At 39.3% G+C, this 26,565-nt stretch overlaps 1 protein-coding gene and 1 long non-coding RNA gene across 2 annotated transcripts; both read right to left on the reverse strand.

The window, feature by feature from the left end:
• Positions 1-1,682: 1,682 nt before the first annotated feature.
• Positions 1,683-3,146, reverse strand: LOC144713699 (uncharacterized). The gene is made up of 2 exons (XR_013584124.1): positions 2,645-3,146; positions 1,683-1,814 (listed from the first exon to the last, which is right to left on the reverse strand). It is a non-coding gene; the product is annotated as an uncharacterized LOC144713699 (long non-coding RNA).
• Positions 3,147-22,703: 19,557 nt separating this feature from the next.
• Positions 22,704-25,934, reverse strand: RPS14 (mitochondrial ribosomal protein S14). Its single transcript, XM_078588633.1, has 3 exons — positions 25,678-25,934; positions 24,223-24,360; positions 22,704-23,950 (listed from the first exon to the last, which is right to left on the reverse strand). Exons 1-3 carry the CDS (start codon positions 25,783-25,785, stop codon positions 23,627-23,629), a joined length of 570 nt encoding a protein of 189 aa, XP_078444759.1. The 5' UTR covers positions 25,786-25,934; the 3' UTR covers positions 22,704-23,626.
• Between the last annotated feature and the right edge of the window lie 631 nt (positions 25,935-26,565).

Below are 26,565 nucleotides of genomic sequence, written 5' to 3' on the forward strand. Positions count from 1 at the left end.
ATTCTTCAAGAGTTGGAGAATTTTTTAGAGTTTAGTGACATTCAAAAGGGTCTTGAAAGGACCAAAGGGTGTTGTGAGCCTTCAAAAGAGAAATATGAAGGAGATGAACCATGACCAAAGGCTCTAAAAAGCTTTAGAAAGAAAGAAGCTAATGATTACAAGGACAGCTCTCAACCAAAAGGGGTATTTTAGTAATTTTTCCTATGTATAAATACTCTTTTTTCCCCCTTATTCAAAACATGATTTAGCAAGTGGCTGGCCATCAGGACACGGAATTTTTAGAATGCAGGTTGTTCAACCTGCTTAATGTAAGTTTGATGAAGTTTCCATTCAATCTCGTCTTTAGTTTGCATTGAAAACACATGATCCTGGAAAAATATAAGGATCCAGACTTGAGAGGATGCATTGAGGCCTTGCCAGACTTGCATTGAGGTTTTAGGAAACCTAGATTTACATTTTATCATCATTATTTATCCATTTCCCCTTCAAAACCATCATTGTCTCACTCTAAAGACTTGTTTTCCCTACTTTCACTCTCTAGAATCAAGTCTTTCTCTCTATATACCTTCTTCCATATCCCTAATTTATTCCCTGAAAATTTCATAAAAAATATCCTTCATTTGCACCTTCAAATTCCGTCTAAAATACCCTCTACAGCTCTTCTTCATTTTCTCTCTCTATCTCCTCATTTTGGCTTTTTCTCTCTCTAGATCAGTTTTGACTCTCCATAAAATTTGTCCCTATCTATCTCTAGATCCTCCCTCATTTTCCATTTCAAATTGCCAAAAAATTGCGTTAACAAATCTGTTTTGCTTTAAAAAAAATTGATTTACTCTCATCGCCGTCGATGTCGTGCGGTGGTGTGCGCTGCACGGCAAAGTCCAGGTGATGAGAGTGCCTTCTGCCGGTGCGGTTGTGCGTGCACATAGAGACGCGACCTCTAGGCAGAAGTCCTTTAAGGGGCCCCTTAAGGACAGCCAATTTTTTTGGCCAAGTCCCAAACTGCCCGAAACCGCCCACACCCGGTTCAAGCCGAGTCGAACCGGCTTTATATATATTTATATATTTGGTGTTTTAAAAATATATAGACAAAAATCCCACTCCTCCGACGATGTGCTGCAGCTGCTGCTGTTGGTGGTCGCCGAAAAGGTAACATTTATATTTTCTGCATTTAAAAATATAAAAAATTATGAATTTTTTTATGTATTTAAAAATTCCAAAAAAAGAAAAATCCCTAAAAGTTGTATAATCAATTTCTTCTTTTGGACACCTAAAAATTTATTAAAAAATCTCTAGCTCTCATTTTTAATATTTCTAGTAGTTTTACTGGTGTGACTTAAATTCTAGAAAATTCTAAAAATACCTTTTTTGTGATTTCTAATGTTAATTAAAATTAGTAAAATTAGGATAAAATATTTTTTGTATTTTTCTTTGTACTTCTAATTCAATTTAAATATTCAAAAATTATTGAAATTTAGTAAAAACTCCAGAAAATCCCAGAAATTATATATCTCATTTTCAAACTCAGTTCCTTCAATTTAAGTTGAAGAAAACTTCTGAAATTAGTTTTGTGCTGCTCTGTGGATCGACCCCTTACTTGCCTTATATTTATTGTTGAGTATTTAAGTGGAAATTTCATTAAAATTTTTTGGTTAATTCTGAATTAAAACAATGACACTAAATCCCTAAATTTGGATTTATCAACATGCAAGAGGATGGACAAGGCCGCGCACTAGGCCACGCTTATGAGCTTGCAAGTAAGCGCTCAACTAGATGTTGGATTTTGTCATCATTGATGAACTGAGACAATATTCCTGTAGCAAAAAAGTATTAATCAAAATGTTTAAAACAAATTAAAAGTAAAACCTTCTGATATAAAAATGACCTTGCATGTAGTTAAATAAGCTACCATTTGGTTCATTAAATGAGTCATACAAATTTTACATTAGTCTTCATCCTCTAGACGTAATAAAATGGTCCTCTGCACATCATATATTGCAGTCTTCTTATTAAGAAGTGTCTTCATAGATCAGAGGAATCATCTGACCTTTCCGATAACACTAGGACGGTAGGGAACTCAAGAAGAAGGGAAAAATTAGAATGGGCAACCAAAGAGAGGCTCGATTAGAATTTTTTGACTCAGGGTCTTTGGTCTTTTTCTAATTAATAGGGCTCTTGATGCAACAAGGCTACAACCGGGATCGATCGACGCGTATTGCAACATAAATGGTCGTTAAATACAATTCATGTGCAGAGTTATATGAATGATGCGCTTTATGACAAAAAACAACAACACACAAGACCGCCGCCAACCGAGGGATTGGCTCAATAGATTTGTCGCGACGACCAGTAGAGGCCAAGTGCCCAAACCCCGGTGACTGGTTCAAGGCCTCTGAAGGGAGTCTCCCGGTCAGAGTGCCCCGAACCCCGGTGACTGGCTCAATGAATCTCGCGGTTCCTATCGGGGCAAGTTCATTCCCAGGGTGGTCCCTAACAACTACCCGTCTCGACTAGCTAAGATGGGATGAGAGGGAGGGAAGGGGTGAACGAAACAGGCCCAGGTAATTGGAAGAGGGATTCACATGCAGTCGGCACGAGAGAAAAGTAAATAACACCAAATTAGGGGAAGAGTGGACGCGCTGACCTGAATGGGTTAAGCTCCTGCGAGCGCAGTTGTAGCACGACCCAGTCGGTGGAGGTTCAACTAGTAAGCTCCTTGTTAGTTGTAGTGCGGTCGTCGTCCACTGTGACCAAATATCGTTGATGGGTCTCGAAGCTCTGGAGAGGGGCGGCTAGTTAACCGGAGGTGGTGCCCAGAGATTCATAACGGGCTTCCCCCCCCACAACCCACCTTCCTCCTAGGTGATTCTAGCCACCGGCGGAGAGGTTTCCCATTAGAGAAGTAGTGGGGAACAGCCAAGAGGCCGAATGAACGCCGCAAGCCTGGCAATCTTCCAATGGCGGGGAAAGAAGAGAAGAGGGAAGCAGGGAAGGAAGAAGAGAGAAGAACTAAGCAATGTATCGAGGAGTTCAGAACAAGGGGGCGGGAGGGAACCTTCAAGAAATCATGATTCTTCTTCAAAAGTCCCTAAACAGAACGTAGGGCACCTCTCCCTTCTTATAAGGTGGGGAAGGGAATGCCCTAATCCGCCCTGTTAGGATGGCGTTTAAGCTAACAGCGCCACCCCAGGGCCGGCATCTGTTCTGAAAGCAATACAGTAAAAAAAACAAAGGCGGAGTATCGAATACACGTGGGTAGTTTCACCGAAACAAAAGAAACGATGAAAACGACATAGGTTCATGATAAATGAAGAAAATAACTCACGCCATGTATTTGAATTGCAGATCCTTGGCGTCGGCTTGGGTTGCGCGGTGAGGTGTTGATAACATGATAAATGAACATATATTTTCATACATTTTAGATGTTTTTAGTATTATTAATTTATAATTTATCATGTCATTATTTGAATTAACCAAATATTTATGCATTAGCTAGAAATTCTAACTTTTGCACATTATGATTATTTTTCACTAACTTCATTGACTTCTATGAAGTCAATCAGTTTGATTACTGATGAGTCTTTTATAGTTCCAAATGTGCAGAAATTTACAGGAATTAGATGATACAATTCTTAGGAAATTGGAGGATTTTTGGGAGCTTAGTGATTATCCAAATAGGCTACAAAGGAGGAAACGGTATTGTGGGCTTTTAAAGGAGAGATCAGAGGGGCTTGGGCCATGACCTGACCTACCTATTGGGCCTGCAAACACCTTACACAAGAAACAAACTGGAAATTACAAGGCAAAGCTCTCAACAGATGGAGAAAAAGAGGCAAAATGGCAAGAAAAGAGAATAGATAATGCCCAAAGGGGTATTTTAGTAATTCTCCAAATGTATAAATAGACTTTTTCTCCCTCATTTTCCATCATTCTGGACGTGCTCTAGCAAGTGGCTGGCCAGCAGGACAAGGCATTTTTCAGAATCCAGGTTGTTCAACCTGCTTATTGAAGTTTTCTCTTAATCTCATCTCTTGTTTGTATTGAAAAACGCCTGATCCTGGCAAAATATAAGGATCCATACTTGAGAGGAAGCATTGAGGGCTCAGTAAACTTGCATTGAGGATTTAGGATCTTAGATTTCTACTTTCTCCATCGCTTCCCATCCATTTACCCTTAAAATTCATTACTTTCCCACTCTAAACACTCATTTTCTCTACTTTCTCTCTAAAATAGGTTTTTTCTCTCACTAGACCTTCATCTATATCCATAGTTACTCCCCCAAACATTTCATAAAAAAGCTTCTCAATTTGCACATCCAAATTCTATCTCAAACTCCTTCTACACTCTCTCTTCATTTTCTCTCTCTATCTCCTCATTTCGGCCCTTTCTCTCTCTAGACCTTCATCCATATCTACAGTTCATCACCTCGAAATTTCATAAAAATATCCTTCATCTACACGTTCAAGTTCCCTCTCAAACTCTCTCTACAGTATCTCTTCATTTTCTCTCTCAATCCTCTCATTTCGACATTTTATCTCTCTAAAAACAATTGTTTGTCACTCTAAAATATCTCCCTATGTCTTTCTGTCTTCCAGCCGCCACCGTGTGGTGCCGTGCGGTGCCCGTGCGGTAGAGACAGCCCTCTGCCCGCCGGTCCGCGCACAGCCAGCTCACACGACCGTAGGGCAGAGGGTAGCCCTGTTCAGGACTTAGCCAAATCGGCTAAGTCCTGGCCATTGGGTTAAGCCCAATAAGGCTTAAGCCCAATTTGGCTAAGTCTTCACTTAGCCAAATTGGGCTAACCTTAGTGGGCTGACCCACTAAGGCCAGCCCTCTACGGGCCAACCCAGGCCCGCCGGCCCATTTGGCTTGCCGCCGCCGCCGCTCCGCCGCCGCCGCTCCGGCGATCGCTGGAGTAGGTAAATTTCATAGTTTTAGTATTTAAAAATAGGAAAAAATCAGAAAAAATCAGAAAAATTATTTTCTGCATTGAAGAAATCCGAAACAATTTGGAAAAAATCTATAAAATTCATATAATCTATTTAAACTCATTTCAACACCTAAAAAATTCTTTAAAAATCTCTATCTCTCGTTTTTAATACATATAGTTGTTTTTTTATGTAAATTAATTCCAGAAAATTCTAAAAATATTTGTTTCTGATTAATTTGCTAAGAGAAAATAGAAAAAGTAGTTTAAAAATATTATTTTGTGTTTCTCCTTGTATTTTGGCTTAACTTAAATCATAGGGAATTATGAAAATTACCTAAAAATTTAGAAAAATCCCAAAAGATTGTATTTTTCACGTTTAAAAACATTTTCTTCATCCAAAATTTGAGAAAAAATTCTGAAATTAAATTTCTGCCTCTCTGTGGATCAACCCCTTACTTGCCCTATATTAATTATAGAGTATTTAAGTGAAAAATTTTCATAAATATTGTTGGCTAAGTCTGAATCAAAACAACAACACAAAACCCTTAAATTTGGACTTATCAGGTTGCTTGTGGCCTGGTGCTGGTTCGCTTGGATGGCCCTCCATCAGCTCTACATAAAAATACTTGCAAGTTAAATACATACCACAATGATTAAACACCCTTATGATGTGAGCATCTAGGGCCACCAGTTAGGTTAATGTCTCCAAAAGCCTCATAACTTTTTATTGGCTAATGTGATGAATTAACTTTATCCAACATATAAATAATAAATCATTAATGAGTTTCTACCCAATCTATGGTTGAATTCAACAATAGGTCTAAATACATGTCCTATAAGGTAGCAAGGAGTTCACACAATCTTTCATGAAATTAACATATCATCAGCTATAATTGATGAATAATCCCTCCTAATGAAACTGAAATATGAATGTCAGCCATCAAACCCTAGTTTATCATCATATTTAGGACTCATAAATTAGGAAACCATTATAAAATGTATTCTCATATATTAAGGGAAAGCATAACATCTTGACTACACAATCACATTCATGGACTTCACTTTATTGGTGCATACGACATTTTAGAATGATATTATTAGGGAATCATAAGTCATTATCCAAAAATAATTTCCCATTTAAAATATGTCATTGGTTTCTCATCCAGACCAACTTGAAAAACCATTATATAAATCAAACTAGTTAAAATGTATTATGAATTCAATCAGATAAATAAGTATTTCCCTTAAGAAGTCCATAAATCAGATAAATTGTGGAGTTCTTAACAAGAATACTTCACACGGTGATCTATTTCTCTTAAGAGGGCCCAGTATCTCTCAACGATGTCTCTAGTCAAAGTTTATGAATCAAACATCATTATCATATGAGAAAGAGTAGATGTTTCTAATAGAACTAGATATTTTTATGCCCTGCTCGAGCACCCTATGAATATTAATTTTTAGGATATGTATTTGAAGACATGTATTTACAATAGTATAATCTCATTATGCGTTACTCATCATTGAAAATAACCATAAACCTCATAGAGAAAATTGAATATGAATTATAAAGAATATAACATATATTTATGAATTCTGAATGAGATGTGTAATGTGGTATAAGCTTATCAGACATATAATTTCACCAGCGCGGATTCGGATCCAATTAAACAGATTATGTATTGATAAAATGTTTCAATCAATCAAATGAATTTTTTATTTGAATATATTGAAAATTTTGATCTAACAAGTTTGAAGATCGAGTTGGTTTAAACTTGTTGACTGATTCGACTATTTTATCAATATCAAACATTTTTTTTCTAATCATTCAAACATGTATAAAACAAAAAATTTCAGTATTTTTTGAAAGACTAAGGTATGGGGAATCACGCTTCATGAAAATTTAAGTAATAGAATCATTTGGAAGGGATAATTATACATCACTATAATTATTTAAATTATATATATCTAAATATATATATTTACTCTTAAATATTTTGAAATACGTTATTGATAAATTGTTAGATCAAAATTTGGAATAGAGAATTATAAATCACCATTATTGATAAATTATTACATAATTATGTAGCTGAAATTGTGTTTAAAGTATTTTTAAAGGACCAAGACAAAGTGGCATAGCTGAATCAAATGAAGTCCCAATGTGACGACATCTACATCATCCCCCTGTGTGACCACGTCATTACCATCACCCAATAGGACCACATTTAGCCAATGTCACCGATGGACAACGGTTGCATTTGATGCCACATCATTACTGTCCCCCAATAAGATGATGCAAGGTGGTGTGGTGAGAGGACGTGCCCGATACCACATGTCAAAATGTTACTGACATCACCGCTGGATGACATCCCCATGTCAGATCACATCATTAGCATCATCCAACAAGATGACACAACATGACCAAGTTCAAGGATATCCCTGCTGTCACATGTCGATGACGCCACCAATGGATGATGTTTCCTTTTGAAACCATGTCATTACTATGGCCCAATGAGAAGACACAGTGTGATTTGGTGGGACAACGTCTCCAGGTCACATCTCGACAACATCGTCGACATCCCTGATGTTACTTATCAACAATGAGATGGATTAAGATGATATCATTTAGTTACCGAATGATGATGTTAGTACCAAAGTAAGTGCACTGGCTGAGATCAGTAATCGTTAAAAAATGGAAAAATATTTCTTACCAAGAACAGTTTGTGGGTTTATATCCTGGTAACAGTAGTTTATCATCCCATAAACCTTCATTAGTTGTAGTTTTTCACGTACACCAATTGCTTTTGTATGGCCACAAATAACAATTCATAATTTTTAATCACTCAATACTTTTTACATTCGGATTGTATCTTTTGTGTGTGACAATGGCTTGATCAACAGAGTATAGTCTCTCTATTCACGCAAAAGTTGACAAAACTGACAGAAACTCTTTGGATATCTTTGCCAATGGACGGGAATAGCTTTTCCCACTCTCCTTCCACAAGAGAATACATTGGTCGTAGGATGGAATGAAGCAGAAAGGTAGATATTTAACTTATTTGTAGTGACTGCCGACTCATGATCTGAATCACACATCATATACAACTTCAGTCATTAGGAAACATATGAGTGGAGATTTGGCGTCAATAATGGTTCCATTCTACCAATTTGGCACATACTATTAGCTTCTTGTTTTGCCATTTTTTGAAGCATATGTCACACATAACTTCACACAATTGGTTGTAACATATTAATAGATGGTAATTTCAGAAAATGATGCATCATTGTTGTGAAATGTGCACTTGAATAGAAACATATACTTAGACAACATCGTTGCCATAAGGTTGATTGCGGCCAAGAGTGAAACATGCACTTTTTTTGTCAAGCTCTCACTATACTTTGCAAAGAGTCCAATAACCGCATGAATTGTCAATACCATTGTCTTAGTGGATTAGTTTAGGAACTTTTTGAGTGCCATTAATGTGGAGGTTTTGTTGTACCGGATTGAAGAGGGCACGATGAACAAGGCACGCCTCTTCCCCACAACTTCTTCGTCCATCTCTTGTGATGTACCCGATTTACCCGTCGGACATCGTTAGTGACTTTGTCCGACGGGTAAATCCCTAAAAGGGATATGTAACTATGTGATGATGTGTCCTGGGCAGATGTACGTGCAAGCCTCGACTCATGGGGATTTGTCGAGCTCTAAGCGTCAGGGTAGGCGACCAGTGACAGGGATAGTGACCTTGTGACCCTCGTTAGAGCGACGACGGCGACTAAGACGTCGAACTGAATATTTCTGTTGGCGCTCGCACATAACAGACGGGCTCGACCTGTCCCTAGGGAAACACTCAAGTTGTAGTTATTTCGATGTAACCTCTCACCTAAACTAACCCGATCACGGTGGAGTGCAGTCAAAAATATACTGAAGAAAGTAATATAACTGATGAGAAAAAGGGGAACGTTGTACCTTGTCAGTGGTGACGTTCGTTGTCGGAGACTTTGTCGATGTACGAACCAGTGCGAGCAAGTGTGGTGAAGGTGTGCTAGAAGGTAGCATGATATAGCTCGACATCATGAGATGACGCGATGCTGGAGCGAGACGTCGGAGAGCTGAGGCGAGGAGTGGAGAGAAGCGGTGACACGTCGGTACCACCAATCAACCTAAGCTTGACGGCCGCGACTCGTTGGGGGGAGTCGGTGGCTCGGAGCATGGGTGGCGATGTCAGTGTACGGGCGTACATCACCACCCATGCTCCGACGGCGCTGCACGAGAGCGTGGCATGGTCACCGAACGTGCGTGATGGCCGAGCAAAGCGCACAACGACTGGCGATCAGGGGCAGCAGGGTGACGATGAGTTTGAGCAGTCCCCTCTATCTCTCCTTTCTCCTCTTTCCTTCTTCCTCCCTCTTTCCCTCTTCCTCTCGTCCACGTGAGACCAAACTCTGAACAAACTTCAAATTTGATAATACTTGGTCTAACCAACCTAGGGCGCCCTCTTCTCCCTTATATAGGGGTCAAGATGGGCCCCTAGGGAGGGTCGATTAAGGGGGGTCCATATACATAGGAACCCCTTTAAAACTGAAATAAAAACTGAAATAAAAATGACACAATGGGACACGACGAAGCGACATAACATGATACTACACATGACAGTACGAATCACGACATGACGAGTATGGACACAATGAAAACGGACACATGAACGTGATAAAACAATGAACTGAATGAGCACGTGTCGACGAAGATCAAAGCATCAAATGCATGGACGAGCTTTGACCTGGGGTATTTGAACCCGGGCATCTTTACCGTTGCCTTGGCGTGCCGGTCGGGCTAGATGCGGCATGCCGATGGGGCTGTCGATTAGGATGATGGTGGCTTCAAAGATGTCTTCGGTGGGGCGGGCTGGCGCCCTATCACCGTGGGTGGAATTGCACCTCGTAGGAGTGTTGATCTGTAATTTGTTGAAGTTGGGAAACCTGAGTCTTGCACATATCTCTGGATATTGTTTGGATTTATTTAGAAAACCTTATATTAATATCAACTCTAAAACTCATGTGAATGTCTACCTGAGAGAGAAATAATTGGTACTCGTAACAGATGACTCACTTTTTGGATCACTCTCTTTGAGGACTGTTCTCAAATGTGATGCTTGATAGTCCACCTTAGAGAAGTAGGTTAATGGTGCATAGCATGCATGCAGCATTCGACCCATTAGCCATTAGATCAATCACCGCACCTTCCATACCACTGATTTGGCATTGGTTTGATCACCCATATGTTAACCATCGCGATGCAAACCAATAGGGGATGAGGTTTGAGATGTCTTCTCATCCTACTGAGACTGATATCCATGACCTAAGTCTAGATGTTTATCAGAAGGCATCTTGATGGAATACATTACATATGGTAAGCACCTATTAATTATGAGAAGTAAAAAAAAAGATACTGATGATTGTGATCAAACTCATATCAAAGTAATTATAACACCAAATACCCATTTATTAGAAAGTGTTCATTCAACAGTCAAACATTTTTTGTCATGATCAGAGTTTCAATTCACACTGGACCTGATTAGATCAAAGGTTCAGCAAAAACAAAGTCTGATGAAAATTTGGCTTATATTAGAATGCTAAGTAATCATAAAAAAGTTCTGACAAAATGAAAAATATGATAAGATCAACCTCATCATATGGGGGGGGAGAGGTGAACTGTGATCATGTTCAAAAACAATCATCAAAATTCAGCTCAAATCACTGTACAACTTTGATAAGCAATCTCTGATCAAGTTGAGAACTCTGCTCTGAATTTAACCTATTTTGGGTTTGTCTTCGATCAAAATTCAAATTCGATAATAATTGAGATCGGATTTTGTTGGAAGCCCGATCACAGTTAAATTCTAGACTTTGACTCTGATGACAATTAGACCAGTCAAAGTTGGACTCTTGTTAGAAGACAATACAAATGAAAAGTCAGCTTTGATCAAGAAGGGACATTGATTCAAATTGAAACAAAAAATAGGAATAAAAAGTTCATTTTTCAATTTTTGAAAACCCATTTCAGTTGTAAAAACTCCAAAATATTGTTTCATTTTGCATGTAAATGTGTAGAGCCATGTGGTGTAGTATTTGGCACTTTTAGGGCTCTTCCTTGCAACTAGATTCATCTAGTACTTTGGGTACTATGGACCCTATGCCATCAATTGCAGTAGAGCCGTTTAATTTTGGGGGGGGGGGGTGTTAGTATTTTGAACCAAATGTTGAATTAAATGGATTATTTGTTTTGAGATAGATGGATTGATTTATCTTTGTATTCATAAATATATATAATCCACAAATCCTTTATTTGGCCAACAAATATTGATCTAGTTTGTTGATAACATATGCCCATGTCCATATTAGAGGGTGACATAAGATGTTTAAGAGATACATAAAAGGTCTGAGTGATCATATGATATAATCCTAGATGTCATTAAACAATAATGGGAAAGAAGAAATTATTTCTCATTTGTGAGTAGTTCATTTTAGCGGACATTGTAGGACATGGGAGAGAATATGATAGAACATGATCTGAAGATGACATAAGATAGAGGGAATTGTTGGTTTCTAGAGGCCTTGACATGGATGAAGAAATGGAAACGATTCGCAGCGAAAGACTTGAACGAATCGAACGGCATCAACAAAACCATTAAAATGAGTACCTTTACACGGATCGCATCCATGATTTCTTGGATCCTAGAGTGAGACGAGTCGAGCTTCTCACGTGTGCAGCCTCTAGACATATCCACACGATCCTCAGCACGTCGAATCTCCTCCTCCTTGACGAGCTCTATTCTACCTCCACCGTCGTCGTTACGCCATTTCAATCGCATCAGGCATAGAGAGGGGTGTGGGGAGAGTGGAGAAGAAGGGGAAAGACCCCTGAAAAACTCTGGCCTGGGTGAATTATTTTTAGGGCCTTACCTTATTTATACTAAGTGGGTATTTTTCATAAAAACCCCCAAAATTTAAGTATATCTTCCGATGTCCAAACGACCATTTGCGTGTGACCCTCTAGGGCCATGTCTCAATCTAGTTAACAACTCTAGTGGCCCAAAAACCTTTATTGGCCTTCCAAATTAATTAACTATATCATCGTATAGATTAATTAATGTTGTATCGATTTAACCCAATCGATAGGTCGAATCTCTGACACGTGGGGTGCCAAGCTACATCGTGTGTCCTAGAAGATACAAAGGAGTGTGTATTGACTCAATCATGGAAATTGTTCATCATCAGTTACCATGTATGTATAATCCCTCATCCACTTGACTCTCCTTGGACGACTTAGGGTATGGTCAACTATCAAACCCTAATTGGTCATCCGAGTCAGTACTGATGCATTCGAAAATCATCGGAGAACTCTTCTCTGATATTTCACTGCCTTGGCCAAGGACTTCATTGCATCATCTTCCTTGAGCTGTCACCTCCTATACCGAGGGTGGATGATCCCATCTTGACCACTCAATTGTCTTCGTGAACCTCTTGATGTACCCGAACTAAGACCGTTTAGAATCCCATGATTAGAGACTCGTTGGCCATAACCAAAGTAAAACCGTCCGTCCACAAGACATCTTTGGTGTCTCAGGTCTAAGGACCACTTACACAATCGTGATGTGAATCAACCTGATTCACAGTTTGGTATAATACCATTCAGAGATTTGTACGGATCAATTCAGTGAACTCTTTCCACTAAAGACCACCCACTATCTATCATTAGTGTCTCCACACTAATGGCTACGGAAACGGCCATATTCATTATATGAGTGAGTCTAGATAGTGTTATTCTATCCGGATATTTCAATGTCATTCTTGCGTATCCTTCGAATAGGAATGTTTAGAACACATGCTTAAAGACTAGTGATCTCCGTATTACGATCTCATGACAATTCACTGAGTCCAATCATGTATTCATGGACTTCATTACAAGCACCACACGTGCACTATAATGAATATGTTCTATTAATGAATATGGATCGAGATGTGGAATGTATGATTGGCTTGAAGGCCACATATATTTCCATCAGGAACTTCATTGAGAAGTAGAGAAGTGATGATGAAATAAGTAGATTTTATCGATTAGACATTTCAAATCTCTGATTCAATCGGGAACATGGGAACTTAGTAAGAATCTTCCCTAGAATCTCATAAACTCCATGTTTAGTTTTCAAATTGATCGTCTCTTCATGAACATAGTTCATGTTCAAAAAACAATCATCACAATTCAGCTCAGACCAGGGTGTCTACCTGATCAAAATTGAACTCTTATCAAATTGCTCTAGTATTCTACCTCCTATGATCCTTACTATACCTCCTATGATCTTTGAGAAGAACACACAACCCAAATGTTTTTTAAAAGAAAATTAGAAGACCCAAGACATTTTTGTGAGCTTTGGCAGCCTACAGAACCAAGAGACAGGATGTCATGTTATTTTCAGCAGACTGAACATACTCATAATTATTAGTTCCCAATAGTATACTTTCAATGGGTTTGACATAACTAGTTCGTTTCATTCTCATGTATTGTCTATGCACCAGTGTTTTTTTTTTTTTCCACATACTTAAGATATTTCTTTCCATCTATACAAATAATGAACAGGTCCCCTCCAATAACTACATGATCTTCTGGGGTATAGTGTTTAGTGTATTTTGTCTAAGATAATCTGATAAAAATAATCAGAAACTGGCATGATTGAAAGATGCTCCAGGAACTTATTTGAATTGTAGTTATCAATTATTTTAACCCAATAATACAAATGATTTCCTAAATCAGGAGATGAACAATACACTATTGCATAGCCTTGATTCGAAAGAAACATTGATCGCCATGGTACTAGGAGGAGCAAATATGGTTAGTTGTGACCACCATTCCAAGAAAATATCACCTTGACTCCATAGAAGAGAGAACCCCTTTGGCTTCTCACGCAACCAATTAGACATTCACATTCATTTTGGTATTAACTCGAATTATTCCTCGTTATCCTTGCATCAAGGGCATGATAATTTTCTAGTGAAGAATTTGAGAATTGTTAGTGAGACATGTCCTCTATGGGCTAATGGGCCCTGTTCTATAAGCCCATTAGCCCTATTCTCTATTCTATCTCTTAAGGGTATATATACCCCTCTTGTAACTCTCATTCATTATGTCATTACATTCTATTCTCCTTCAACCTCTCTTCTCCCCCAGACCCTCTAGGGCTTACATGGTATCTCGCCTCCAGTGGATCATTATGTATCTCTCGCACGGCTGAGTACCCCCTACCGACTGTTTCTTTCCCGCATCGAATCGGATCCCATCCCTCGCCGCATCACCGATGCTATCGCTTCTCCTCATTGGAAAGCGGCGATGGACGAGGAGATGCAGTCCTTGCTCAAGAATCGTACCTGGGATATCGTCCCTCTTCCTCTTGGAAAGAAGGCGGTGGGGTGCAAGTGGGTCCACGCTAAGAAGCACCATGCAGATGGGACACTCGAGCGTCACAAATCTCGACTTGTGGCTCGGGGGTTCACCCAAGCTTATGGCGTCGACTACTTCGAGACCTTTTCTCCGGTGGCGAAGATGGAGACTATCCGTCTTCTCTTGGCATTGGCGGCTCACTTCCAGTGGGTAATTCGACAGTTCGATGTGAAGAACGCCTTCCTGCACGGGGATCTGATTGAGGAGGTCTACATGCAGCAGCCGCCGGGCTATCCTCTCAGCCCGCCGGGCACCGCCTGTCGATGCGTAAGTCTATCTATGGACTGAAACAGTCCCCACGGATGTGGTTCGGTCGCCGCCTCTGTCATGAAGGCTGAGGATACACCAGAGTAATGGGGATGCCACCATGTTTTTCCGGCATTCGTCCGGTGGTGTCTCCATTCTTGCTGTCTATGTGGATGATATGCTGCTGACGGGTCTGATATGGTGAAACTACACGTCTTGCTGCCGCTTTGGCTAAGGAGTTCGAGATCAAGGCCTTGGGCCAACTTCGTACTTCCTTGGCCTTGAAGTTGCTTACTCCTCGGGTATCTTCGTCTCCCAGCAGAAGTACTGCATGGACTTGTTGACTTTGACCGGCATGACAGAGTGCGCGCCAGCCAGCACTCCCCTCGACCCTAACGTAAAATTGGGGAAGGGGAGGACTCGCCTCAGTGGATCACTATGAGTACCAGCAGATTGTGGGAAAATTGATCTACTTGACGCACACTCGGCCCGACATCAGCTTCGCGTCAACCTCCTGAGCCAGTTCATGCATGATCCACACGCCATTCATTGCCAGGCGGTCACCGGGTACTTGCGTATCTGAAGGGCTGTCCAGGAAGGGTGTACTCTTTCCTTGCAGCTCGGACCGACGGTGAAGGTCTACACCGATGCAGACTTCGGGGTCCTTGTTGATTATCGCTCCACGACCGGGTACTGCACCTTCGTCTTGGCAGCCTCGTTAGTTGGAAAAGCAGCAAGCAGGACAAAGTGTCCCGCTCTAGTGCGGCCGAGTACCGAGCGCTTGCTGATGGGGCCTCGGAGGCTCGGTGGATCTATGGGATACTCCATGACCTACGGGTTGAGTATGCCGCCCGATTCACTTCTTCTGTGACAACAAGTCGGCAATTGCACTGGCCAAGAATCCGGGCCAGCAGGGAAAGATCAAGCACATGGAACGTGACCGCTACTTCTTCAAGGAGCGGGTTGACGAGGGCATCTTTGACCTTGATTTTGTTGCTTCCTCTGATCAAGCTGCTGATGTGCTTACCAAGGGCCTATCCAGGCCTCTCTTGCAGCGTGCAGTATCCAAGCTCGGTATGGACGATATCCACACTTCGCTTGCGGGGGGCTGTTAGTGAGACATGTCCTCTATGGGCTAATGGGCCCTGTTCTATAAGCCCATTAGCCCTGTTCTCTATTCTATCTCTTAAGGGTATATATACCCCTCTTGTAACTCTCATTCATTATGTCATTACATTCTATTCTCCTTCAACCTCTCTTCTCCCCCAGACCCTCTAGGGTTTACAAGAATATATTTGATAACTGGGCATATGACGTAAACATTATCTTTGCACAGTCCACTATGAAGTGCACAAGACAGTCATAATACAAAGGGTATATGAATTCATCCATCTGATATTGACCTTACAATTTCCAAAATAAAGATTTGGATGCATAAGCCTCAAAAATTGATGTCACAAAACACGAGGATAAACTGGATTATATGCCAAAATGTTCCCTCCCCATCCAGAGAAAGGGATAAATTAGGTCAAGGTACACTATTTTCAGTTATCCTCTTATTATTATTAACATATTTTACACTCATGGACTAAAGGGTTGAAGTACTGCGTAAAAAAATGAAGATTCTAGCAAGGAATCCTCCCCTGGTTTGGCAATATCCCAATTTAGTCCACCTATTCATCCAGTTCCAAGGAACAACATAACTAATACTGATCTAATTTTAAAATATGGAGCCCTATAAAATTAATAAATGATAACTACTTTTAGGAATGGTGTATTCTTACTCATCACACTCACATGGGTAGCGCACTTGCTCTTGTGAGCAAGAATGCCCAAATAATATGTAAGCGACAAGTACGGCTAAACCAGAACTGTAACATGGTAAGAAAAATATTTTGATCCTTCTCCTGTGAAAACTTCTAGATACTTGAATCATGACACTGAAATCAACCGAGGAATCTATATCTTTAGCTTTCTTATATCAACATGGATATAAGGGATACAAAAAAGTGGTTTTCATTCAGTAGTAAATAATTCATCTATCCTTGAGCACCATCCTAGAGGTATTAGAAACTTAAAATGTGATTTTTTAAAATTCATCATCATCATCATCATCCATTTTACAATAAAATCTCATCATCATAACCATCATCCTACCTCCAAGTCGCCCTCATGATCCATTTTCCATTAAATGTCATTGATAGGTAATCTCTTTGATTCTTCAAGGTCCCATAATTTCAATGTAATTTTTGGGAAGGCAGATAAGTCCCAATAAATTAAATGATTCATACAACTTAGGGTGGGATCCCATTTTAACAGAAAAATACGATAGAAACCATTAAAACAACAGATACCACAGAGGCCAAGAGCCTTGCCTTTAAACCAATAAAGCTTCCACAAGAAGATCTCAATCTTAGAATACCCCCTCAGTATGAATGCAGAATGCACAAAAGAAGAATGAAGAATCAAAATGGAGGTTGGCCGGGTGGTAGGGAAGAAGAATAAAGAATGTGAAATTATGAACTCATTTAAAATTTTGAAAATTTGATCCAAACATTGGACCGGATTGAAACCTACAATCTGAAGCCAATGTTAAGATTGATTCTGAACTGAATACTTCCCAATTTTATCAAGGTTGAAATTTAATTTTTAAAATATTTGATCTGACTAAACATTTGAAATTTGAATTCCTGATTCCTATGTGTGGTAAAAAGGCATTTCATTTTTAATTTTTAACATCCAAGTTAAATTCTTGGGCCAATCAGTCAGCGTACTTTGTCATAGTTTGGAGTGTTTCAAGCTTGAATCCTAGCAGACACATAATTTTTTGTGCACTGACATTTAGCTGATGACATGGTAGGATATGGTTTTGATGATCTGGTATGAGGAGCGTATGTGTCGGGCAGAGAGAGTTAATGGGGTGGTAAGGGACCAACATGGTAATATTGCATTACATGACACTAGAGGATTATCTGGTAGTGTATGATAGAATGACACAAGAGGATGACGTGAAATTGGAGGATACCATGGTGATGGAGGATGAGGTGGAAGGGAAGGATCACATGGTAGTTGAGGATTATGTGTCGATGGACGATAACGGATTAATGGAGGATAATGTGATAAACAAATGATGCGGTCATAGACAGAGTGGTAATTGAGGATATGCTAGGTTATGACACGTCAAGTTATGAGGTATCAAGGGGGCCACATGCATGGGCCCATAAGAATGATAAGGGCATTTGAACACACTGACCTGTATGAGTTGGATTCTTGCACAACTATAAGAAGCTGATCAACAAATTTTCATGCTGGGCTAGAAGAAAGTAGATCAGTAATTGATCAATCAGACTTGAAATAAGTGGATCAAGGATTATGCATGTGAGCCCTCTAGAAGCTAGTGAATAGTTGACCACACTAACCTACAATAGGCAGATCGATAGCTATGTATGTAGACCCACAAGAGGCATGCCACAGAGGAGCCCACCTGACATGGAAGGGGGAAGGCTGTGGTGCAATGTTAGGAGTGAGCATAATGGCAGCGAAAAAGGGAGCCCCTTGACACCAAGTCATAGGAAATGTGATGACATATGGGCAAGGCTACAGCAGAATAAGACAAGACCACAGACAACAATGGAAGCTAAAATGACAAGAGGGAAAGACACATAGGGTATGGCAGGCCAAGATGATGTGGGTGACTGGCCAGCCCTGATGGTGTGGAGGATGGCTTGGTTGTGATGGTAATATTTTTAGGCAACTGAAAATGATATGGTAAGGGTATGAAACAATCATGCTTTGATATAATTGATCAGAGAGAATGTGATTACATTAAAAATGAGATATTCATTTGTTTTGAATAGATCCTTGAGAGAGAGGGCTAATGGGAAAATCTAACATAGGTCGTCCCAAAACCTAAAAGTTTATTTTTTATGGACTGACCACGTGGAAGAAATATAGAGAATTAAGATGTCAATATAGTTTGAATTTCATCAGATTTAAAGCTGAAAATTAGCTTTCATTTTTTTATCTTTAGAATTGAATGGATAGAACAACACATTATACAAAAATATCAGCTATGCCTTTATGTTTGATTATAAAAATATCTTACTTTGCTTATTTTATTTTTGTAATTTTACAAAAAATGTGCAATGAATAAAATTTTTAAACAGTATTTCTTCAATATATTACTTCCATTAATCATCATTGTTGGATCACAGATACTAATATATATAGTAATATTTGAGAGAGGTTACGAGTAGCTTTATGTGGTTCTACATTTTCTATAATTTAATTCACCTTCATGTCAAACATAACCTCAATAATAAATTTATTATTTGAGTGTTAATGAAGCAAGAACAAAATTAGAGAACAGAACAGGGAGAATGGCCACGAAACCTCATCATTGTTGATGTATCATAGTGCAGCTCAGTAGGTCACTCTTTTGATACAGAAAGAGGACACAAATGATCAATGTTGTCTTATTTCTTTGAATAATATATACTTTTACAGGGTTATCTATGATCCACGAATGAATTGATATTTGATCAGGGATCATAAGTCCAACAATTATGCCCTGGGTGGATATAAATAAAAGATACAACTTTTAAGTCTACAAAGCAAAAGAAGGATAACAAAACATTCTTCTTCGCCAACACTCCCCTTCAAGCTGGGGAATACATGAACTTCATTCCCAGATTGATGATGAGCCTCTGAAGAATAAACTCATGAAGGCCTTTTTGTAAGTAAATCAGCACATTGATCTTCTAATTTGATGTTGGATGTGTTGATTAAGCTGCTCTCCAGCTTCTCCTTGATGAAGTGATGAACTACCAATATGTGCCTTTTCTTTTGAGTAGGACTGGTTCTGAGAAATTTCAATGGAAAATTTTGTCTTAAAAAACATCTGGATGGTAGTGATTCAAGGAATTTTTAAGTCTTTTAAAATGGATTTGACCTGTATCACTTCACAAATTTCATGCACCATTGCTTGGAATTCTGCTTCAGCACATACCTTTGAAATGACATGTTTTTTCTTCTCTAAGATAGTAGGTTCCCTCCCAATAATGTACAATATCCAGGGGTAGACCACCGATAAATTGTATTCATTACGTAATCAGCAGTAATATAAATTTCAAGGTTAGAAAGAGAGTTTTCACTAAACCTAATCCCATATAATGCTGTCCCTTTTAAGTATCTGAGTATGCAAAAAACTTAATATTCATGTATGTCCTTTGGATCCTGTATAATCTGACTAACTATACAAACTTCATAAGAAATATTGAATCATATGAGTTGAGAAAATCATTTTTTCCTCCAATCTTTGATATCTGAAGTTTATAACTCAAATGTTTCTTAGTATCATCAATTCACCAAACCATAATTGAGGACTGTCTAAGACCATAACATTTTTTGTTTAGTATGCATACCAGATCCTTGTTTTGATCATTTAAAAAACCTAGAGGAATACTCATGCATATCTGTTATTCTAAGATGTCATGTAAGATTGTATTCTTGACATCGAGTTGATGTAAGGTCTGTGGTAATATTCATGTTGCATCGCAAAATTTTCAAAGGATGAAGGCTTCTGTGTGCTCATTTTTCCAGCTAAGCCATTATTTCCACTAGGGCACTCGATCTGTATGGGCACTGTCGTGTTGACTGGAGATATCATTTTGGATGCTCCAATGTTGACCGACGCTCCATCACTGATATCCTTTTGTCATGTTGTGTTCTATGACACTCTATTTGGTGAAACGGTTAATGGAAACTCCAAATGTAGAAATCTTTTTTACCCATTTCTGTTGCTTGGTCCATAAAATGGAATGTTTTCATGAAACATGACATCTAATCTCACAAAATATTTCCTTTCTCTATGGTCAAAGCATTGATATCCCTTTTCCTTCCTGGAGTAGTATAAAATGATACATTTAGTTCTTCCGGGGTCTAATTTATATTGTGGTAGCAATGTACATATGCCGTACAACCAAACAACCCCAACAGGATTTGAAACCTTAACCAACACTAGGGATGTCTGTCTCAAGTTCATCCACTGGATTCTATGACCCAATAAGCAACATGATATGCGTCAATTTTTTCTTCCGGTGACTCCAATATGATATCTCATGTACAACACTCGTGCAATTGAAGAACCACCTTAGCTCGTAGTTTTCATAGTTGTTTACACTATCTTATAAGAATCTTTGAATATGTCTACAAAACTATAACTGAATCATTTTAAAGCACTTAATAGTTATTGAAATAGAGGGTGATCTATAGGCAATTTAATGCACCCAATTTATTCTGGAATAACCATATTTAAATATAATAAACCACCTGTTACCCTCAATTGTAGCTACCAGATCGGGCCCCCAAATATCACTTTGTATTAGGCTAATGGTTCTAAATTGGATAATGTGCATGTGTGCACTTTTCTAATTGGCATGTTTCACATGCAAGATCCAAAATCATTTAAATATTTACATGTGGTGGGGAATAGCAAGAATAAAGATTGAAATTCAGGATGCCCTAGTCATTGATGGAGGTAAATTGCATCTCCCAAGGTGGAACTGTATTATGAGATTGCAGGTATAATCTGGGGTCGCACTGTTATGGCCTGCACTGATTCACAAGGACGCGCCCAGCACTAGTGATCACCAAATCATGCACAATATATTTTTTGAATATGCTCAATGAAATCAACTTGGCTGGAAGATATGAGACATGAAGGGTTCTGTAAAAATCCAATTCTAGGAATATTGACAGTACCAAACCTCACTATAGGTTTGAGATGACCATTGTTACTAAACATTTTTTTTCTTAGCCAAACATGGTGTATAAGTCACAAAGAAATTTTATGTGGTGTCATGTGATATTTGATCACAAAATCTAAGATCCAGTAGTCACCAGGCCTTTTCTATGTAGGAGGTACATTTTTAGGCATCATACTTTTATACGCAGAAGGTTTCATACCAATGGATGCATTGGATGGTGAAATTGATGATGTGGCCATCACTTGTTGTATTCTTTCCAGCTCTTGCCACAACTTCTCTGCCTCCTCGGGAGATGCAACATGTGAGACAGTGGAGATGGTGGCAGTCTCTCCAATTCGAAGAGCCTTGAGGTTGACTAGTGGCTGCAGGCAGAACATGGTTTTGTTGAAACCTTCATGGTACTTCTTTAGGTGAATGACATACAAGATCACTCTTATGTCTGTATTGAGGCTTCCAATGAAGTTTCCAAGACGTCTCAACATGTTTGCATTTTCGGAATGGATACACCAGATATGGCACTTTTGGGTCAAGGTTAATATGGGGTTCCTGAGTCTTCTCAGTGTTAGGGCCACCAGAACTCTGCCTTTGATTTGTCTTTAAGCCAAATAGAATGGTCTCAAAAAAGAGACCATCATTAAAGGTTTGCTGGAGGATCTTTTTTTTAATGGCCAAGCTGATAGATTTTTCAAAACTGGGAGTCCTTTCTATGTTAATCAACAAGGTTTTTAACGGGTCAATAAATAAATTTGTGAACATGATCTTTTAACACTTGGCCCTTTGTTCAGATTCAGGGTTTTTACCATGTCGACACTATTCTAACTCATTCCTTCCGGCTTCCAATGCAGCAACTTATTCCAAAACGTCTATAGTCCATTGGGTTAGAGTGATAGATTTCTGAACCAAGATTACTATCTGCGCCTTAAGGCTAAAAAATAAAAAATGATAGCAAAATGTTCTTCTCTGCCAACAGTTAGTAATCAACATTGTCCTTGCCCATAAGTTTTTTGTTGAATTTTGGCAAATTGAGACCTGCGGTCAGACCACAACTTCTCGCTAGTCCAATTTTTTATTATATAAGGTGATAGGTATGTTATTTTTCTTCCTACCTCTATATCTGTGTAGTGAATACAAGAGAGTAAGAATGTACCATTATCATTTGTTTTTCTATAAAGCAAAGGAAATAATGATGAGACTGGTTTAAATTTCGCTCCAAGTAGATGACTTGTCCACCCTAAAGAGGCTCTGGATCAGCAACTAGTGTGACATGTGGAAAACAACAAATAATCCTTGCATTTCTAACATTTAAAAATCAGAAGAAACTTTGAATGTACTCTTCCTCAGAAGAAACAGTTTCTTCACGTGGAACTGAGAATAAAATGGTGCCAAAAACCCCAAAAAGGTGAGATCTACCATCCGTGAGAGAGAGATAGGGAGAGAAATAGGAGAAGAGGATTGAAGAAAAACATCATGTAACACTAGAAAATTTTAATTTAAGAAAAAAAAGGATAGGATGCAGAGGCGTTTGACAGTGCAAAAATCTTGAGTTGAGCGTTTATTGGTAAGAGTTTGGAAGCAACAATAAGAGAGAACTTGATAAATGGGCTGAATGGTGGAGACCACAAGAACAACAAGATGGCACCAATTTACATAGAAAGAGAGAGAGATACAGACATAGACGAACAGATTAACAGATAACATAGGAAGGAGAGAGAGAGAGACCGAGACCGCAAGAAAGACGAGAAACTACAACTGTGAGACACATCATAGACGCGCTGAAAGAGAGGGAGAGATAGATAGAGGGAAAGAGACACAGCAAGGGGTAGAGAGAGAGAGGCCACAATAAAGGGGATAAACTATTTCTGGAAGAAACACAGGAAAAGAGAAGAAGAGAGACAGAGGGAGAGAGAGAAAGAGAGGGAGAGAGAGAGGGAAAGACCACAAACATTAACACGTTTGGAGAAAAAGAGTGAGAGAGAAAAAGAGAAAAAACATTTGCAAGAACATTAAAAACATGGGTGAATAAGAGAATAAAGAGATAGACAAGAATGTCGATGAAAAGGAGAGGTCAGGAGAAATCCTATGAATACTTGGGCACTACCATTTCATTAAGAGCCGGAACGCAGAAATGAGGGTGATGACTATAAGAACAAAGTACCTGAACAGGTACGGCCGTTGAAATCTCTCATCCCTCTACCAGGAAGATTTTTTCACGCCCATGAGAGCACCTTGAGAAGCCTTCTCCCTGAACGTTATCCTGGACATTCTGAAGAGGCTGAGCACGGAGCGGGGCCGGCCCGTGGACACGCAGCGGTTCCGTAACCTTACGAATGCACTGTTCCTGGGCAACCTCGACAGCTTGCTTCGGTGCCTATCCCTCACCTCCTGCGGCAGCTCCCCGTCCCGACAAATTGCCTTGTACAGCCTCCTCTTCAGCTCAAACTTGGCCGCTAGCAGCCGCTTCTTGTGATCCGGTATGTTCCTCTTCTCCAGAGTCTTACAAAGCTCTCCCCTTGTCTACAATAACAAAACCTGAACCTATCAAATGGAAGTAGAGTGAATGGACTATTTTGATTTTTTTCACCGTCATCCTTTTCTGTAGGGGACAAATGATGAGATGATGAGATGGCGACAAAGCGTTATCAAGGAGATGAAAAGACAATGACGAATTAATTATTCATTAATATGATTGTATAAAAAAATGAGAATGACGAAGATTCATTAACATTCATCATCCACCGTCATCATCATCATCGTTACTGTCGGGGGATGAGTGTTCGTTGGTGTACCTCATGCTGGCATGGGAACCGTTCCCCTGGTTGCTCGGCTACTGCCGATTGGGACGATGCTTGTCTCCTGCTTTGAAGGAAGAAAGGACACTGTGGGGACATGTCTGACAAGAGCCTGTGAAGAGAGCCGTGGGTGGCCTTCAAGGAGAAAAAGGGAAAACAAGGAAGATGAGTCAAAGCAGTCTATGGAGATAGATAAAGACTTGATGCATAACATCAGGCGTATTTAAGTCATTTGAATTTAGGATAATTTTCGCTGTAGCCTCCAAGGTGGGTAGGCAATAAGATGCAGGCAGTTAGTATTATTGGCAAAGAAGATGAAGCAGAGCAAGAGGAATGCCGAGAGATACTCCCTAGGTCCCGCCGTCTCACATCAGGGCCATGTACATTGTTCTGGAGTTGGCCATTTGGGCTCCATATTCTTTTCATGTCTACCTCAATCATCTGCAGTCTATGTCATCTGGATTCTAATAGATTCTCAGGAATCTAACAGCGTATAAGATTGTGAACGCTTAAACACTGTTCTTCCAAACTTGGGAGAAACCAAATTACTGAGATGAAAAGTCTAATAGAATCTAGGAATATAATTATGATTAAATTAAAAGCGGATATAGTTAAGAGGTAAGAATGCTAGAGATTAGTCGGTCCATCTTAACACCAATTGAAGGTCTCATAAAGCCAAAACATCTGTGACCGTTCTATGATTCTAAACCTAGTTCCCTTTTTTACAGTTCAAAAGAAATGACAATGGACGAACGCAGCCCACCTCAAAACTTGACCAGAGTTCCACCTATCAATGATTCTGAAAACCAGAGCTTTTTCCCATGAAATACATCGTTTCTAGTCCCAATACTCGTGCATACACTTTAGGAATGAGAACAAAAGGCTCACTCTGAACAGTCAGCTAATGACTGATAATAAATATGCAAATTATCTAGAGATTCCGTAGGTTGCAAAGCTAACAGCGATTAAGAAGCCTGGGAAAAAGCAGAATTTACACAGCTCAATATGATTTCAAAATTGAATGCTATAGTGGGCATCAAGGGTTGTCCTAGGAAGAGGTCACCCTAACGCTTAAACGGTCGCAAGATAGTAGATAAAACTTAAATCTGAATATTCAAGTCTTCGTGTATATAACACCAGAAATGAAGACTGATACGGATACTGAACAAGATCTGGAGTGTAGTGACAAAATGACGCACCTAGAAACATGTCAATTGAACACTTTCAAGAAAAAAAGAGATGGCCGTATGAAACCTAGGCAATGAAAAAGGCTAAAGAAAAAAATTCTTGAAAACAACAGAATTGAAATAATCTTATTCACGCTAACGATGACTATACGAACGGAATAGAAAACAGTAAAATGTGGCCCATTCAATGAAGTCAAATATGAGATAAACTCGTAGTAAGAGTTGCTGGCGAGTTAATCGAATGAAGCTATAACCTATAGGTTACCTGACATTCGCGAGTGTTGAGACGCGGAAGCTGCGGCTGCAGCTGCTGCCATTTTCCCACAGCAAATGTTGAACGCGACGCAATCCTTCCGAGAAGATTTCTCGCCATTCTGATTGCTTCCGCGTCGCGTGTATAAACAGATTAAGACTACGAAAGAAAGAAAAATTGACCGGATTGAACAAGCAGTTCGATCAAACCCTCCGATCCTGACTGTTGAAGAGCCCTAGCAGTTCTTCAATTTCTTCCGTCCCATCAGTTTTTGTGAGAGAATGTCTAACAAAAGCCCCCAAACTTATTATTATTGCTATAAACTAAGTCAACAAGAATTTTATTAACCACAGTCAGGAATAAAGTGTCTCATTTCAAAAGGATGATTTAAACTCTATCATTCTAGAATTGGTTAAAGTTGACGCATAATTCTCCAACTATAATTTTTTTAATATTCCCTGTAGCTAACCCCATGAGTATATATGACTACTACCTATATGTATTTTTTGCCTTCTAATATCCGTGCAGTACCCAATATCTAGGAAAAATGAGATGGTATCAGATGCCAATATCCGATGTTGGCACTGCAGGCAACCTGCGGACAGTGGGGCATGTCGGTACCTGATATCGGATATCAGATTGAAATCTGGATAACAGTGGAATCCGATGCATGTCGTCCGAAATACCCATTCCATAAGGGCTTAATCATGACAGTAATGACAACCTGGGAATGTGATCATAAGAGCTAATTTTAAAACTATTTTGTTAATTATAGATGAAGAATCGTCGTCTTGGACTAATCTCAGATTACCAAGATGGAAATTTTAAAACTATTTTGTTAGGCATCATTCTTTTAGGGGAAATTAGGGGATTCCAGGGGGACTAGTGTTTTCGATGTGG

Source organism: Wolffia australiana, chromosome 16 (genome assembly GCF_029677425.1).
Source record: "Wolffia australiana isolate 7733 chromosome 16, ASM2967742v1".
In the NCBI taxonomy this organism is placed as follows: domain Eukaryota; kingdom Viridiplantae; phylum Streptophyta; class Magnoliopsida; order Alismatales; family Araceae; genus Wolffia; species Wolffia australiana.

What these genes read in the sequence shown, in the direction of transcription:
- RPS14 (XM_078588633.1), bottom strand. Translation starts at nt 25,785, where the DNA reads ATGGCGAGAAATCTTCTCGGAAGGATTGCGTCGCGTTCAACATTTGCT. An exon ending in TCAACACTCGCGAATGTCAG is followed by an intron (nt 24,361 to 25,677) that starts GTAACCTATAGG and finishes TTCTCCTTGAAG; the next exon opens with GCCACCCACGGCTCTCTTCA. An exon ending in GGTTCCCATGCCAGCATGAG is followed by an intron (nt 23,951 to 24,222) that starts GTACACCAACGA and finishes TTGTTATTGTAG; the next exon opens with ACAAGGGGAGAGCTTTGTAA.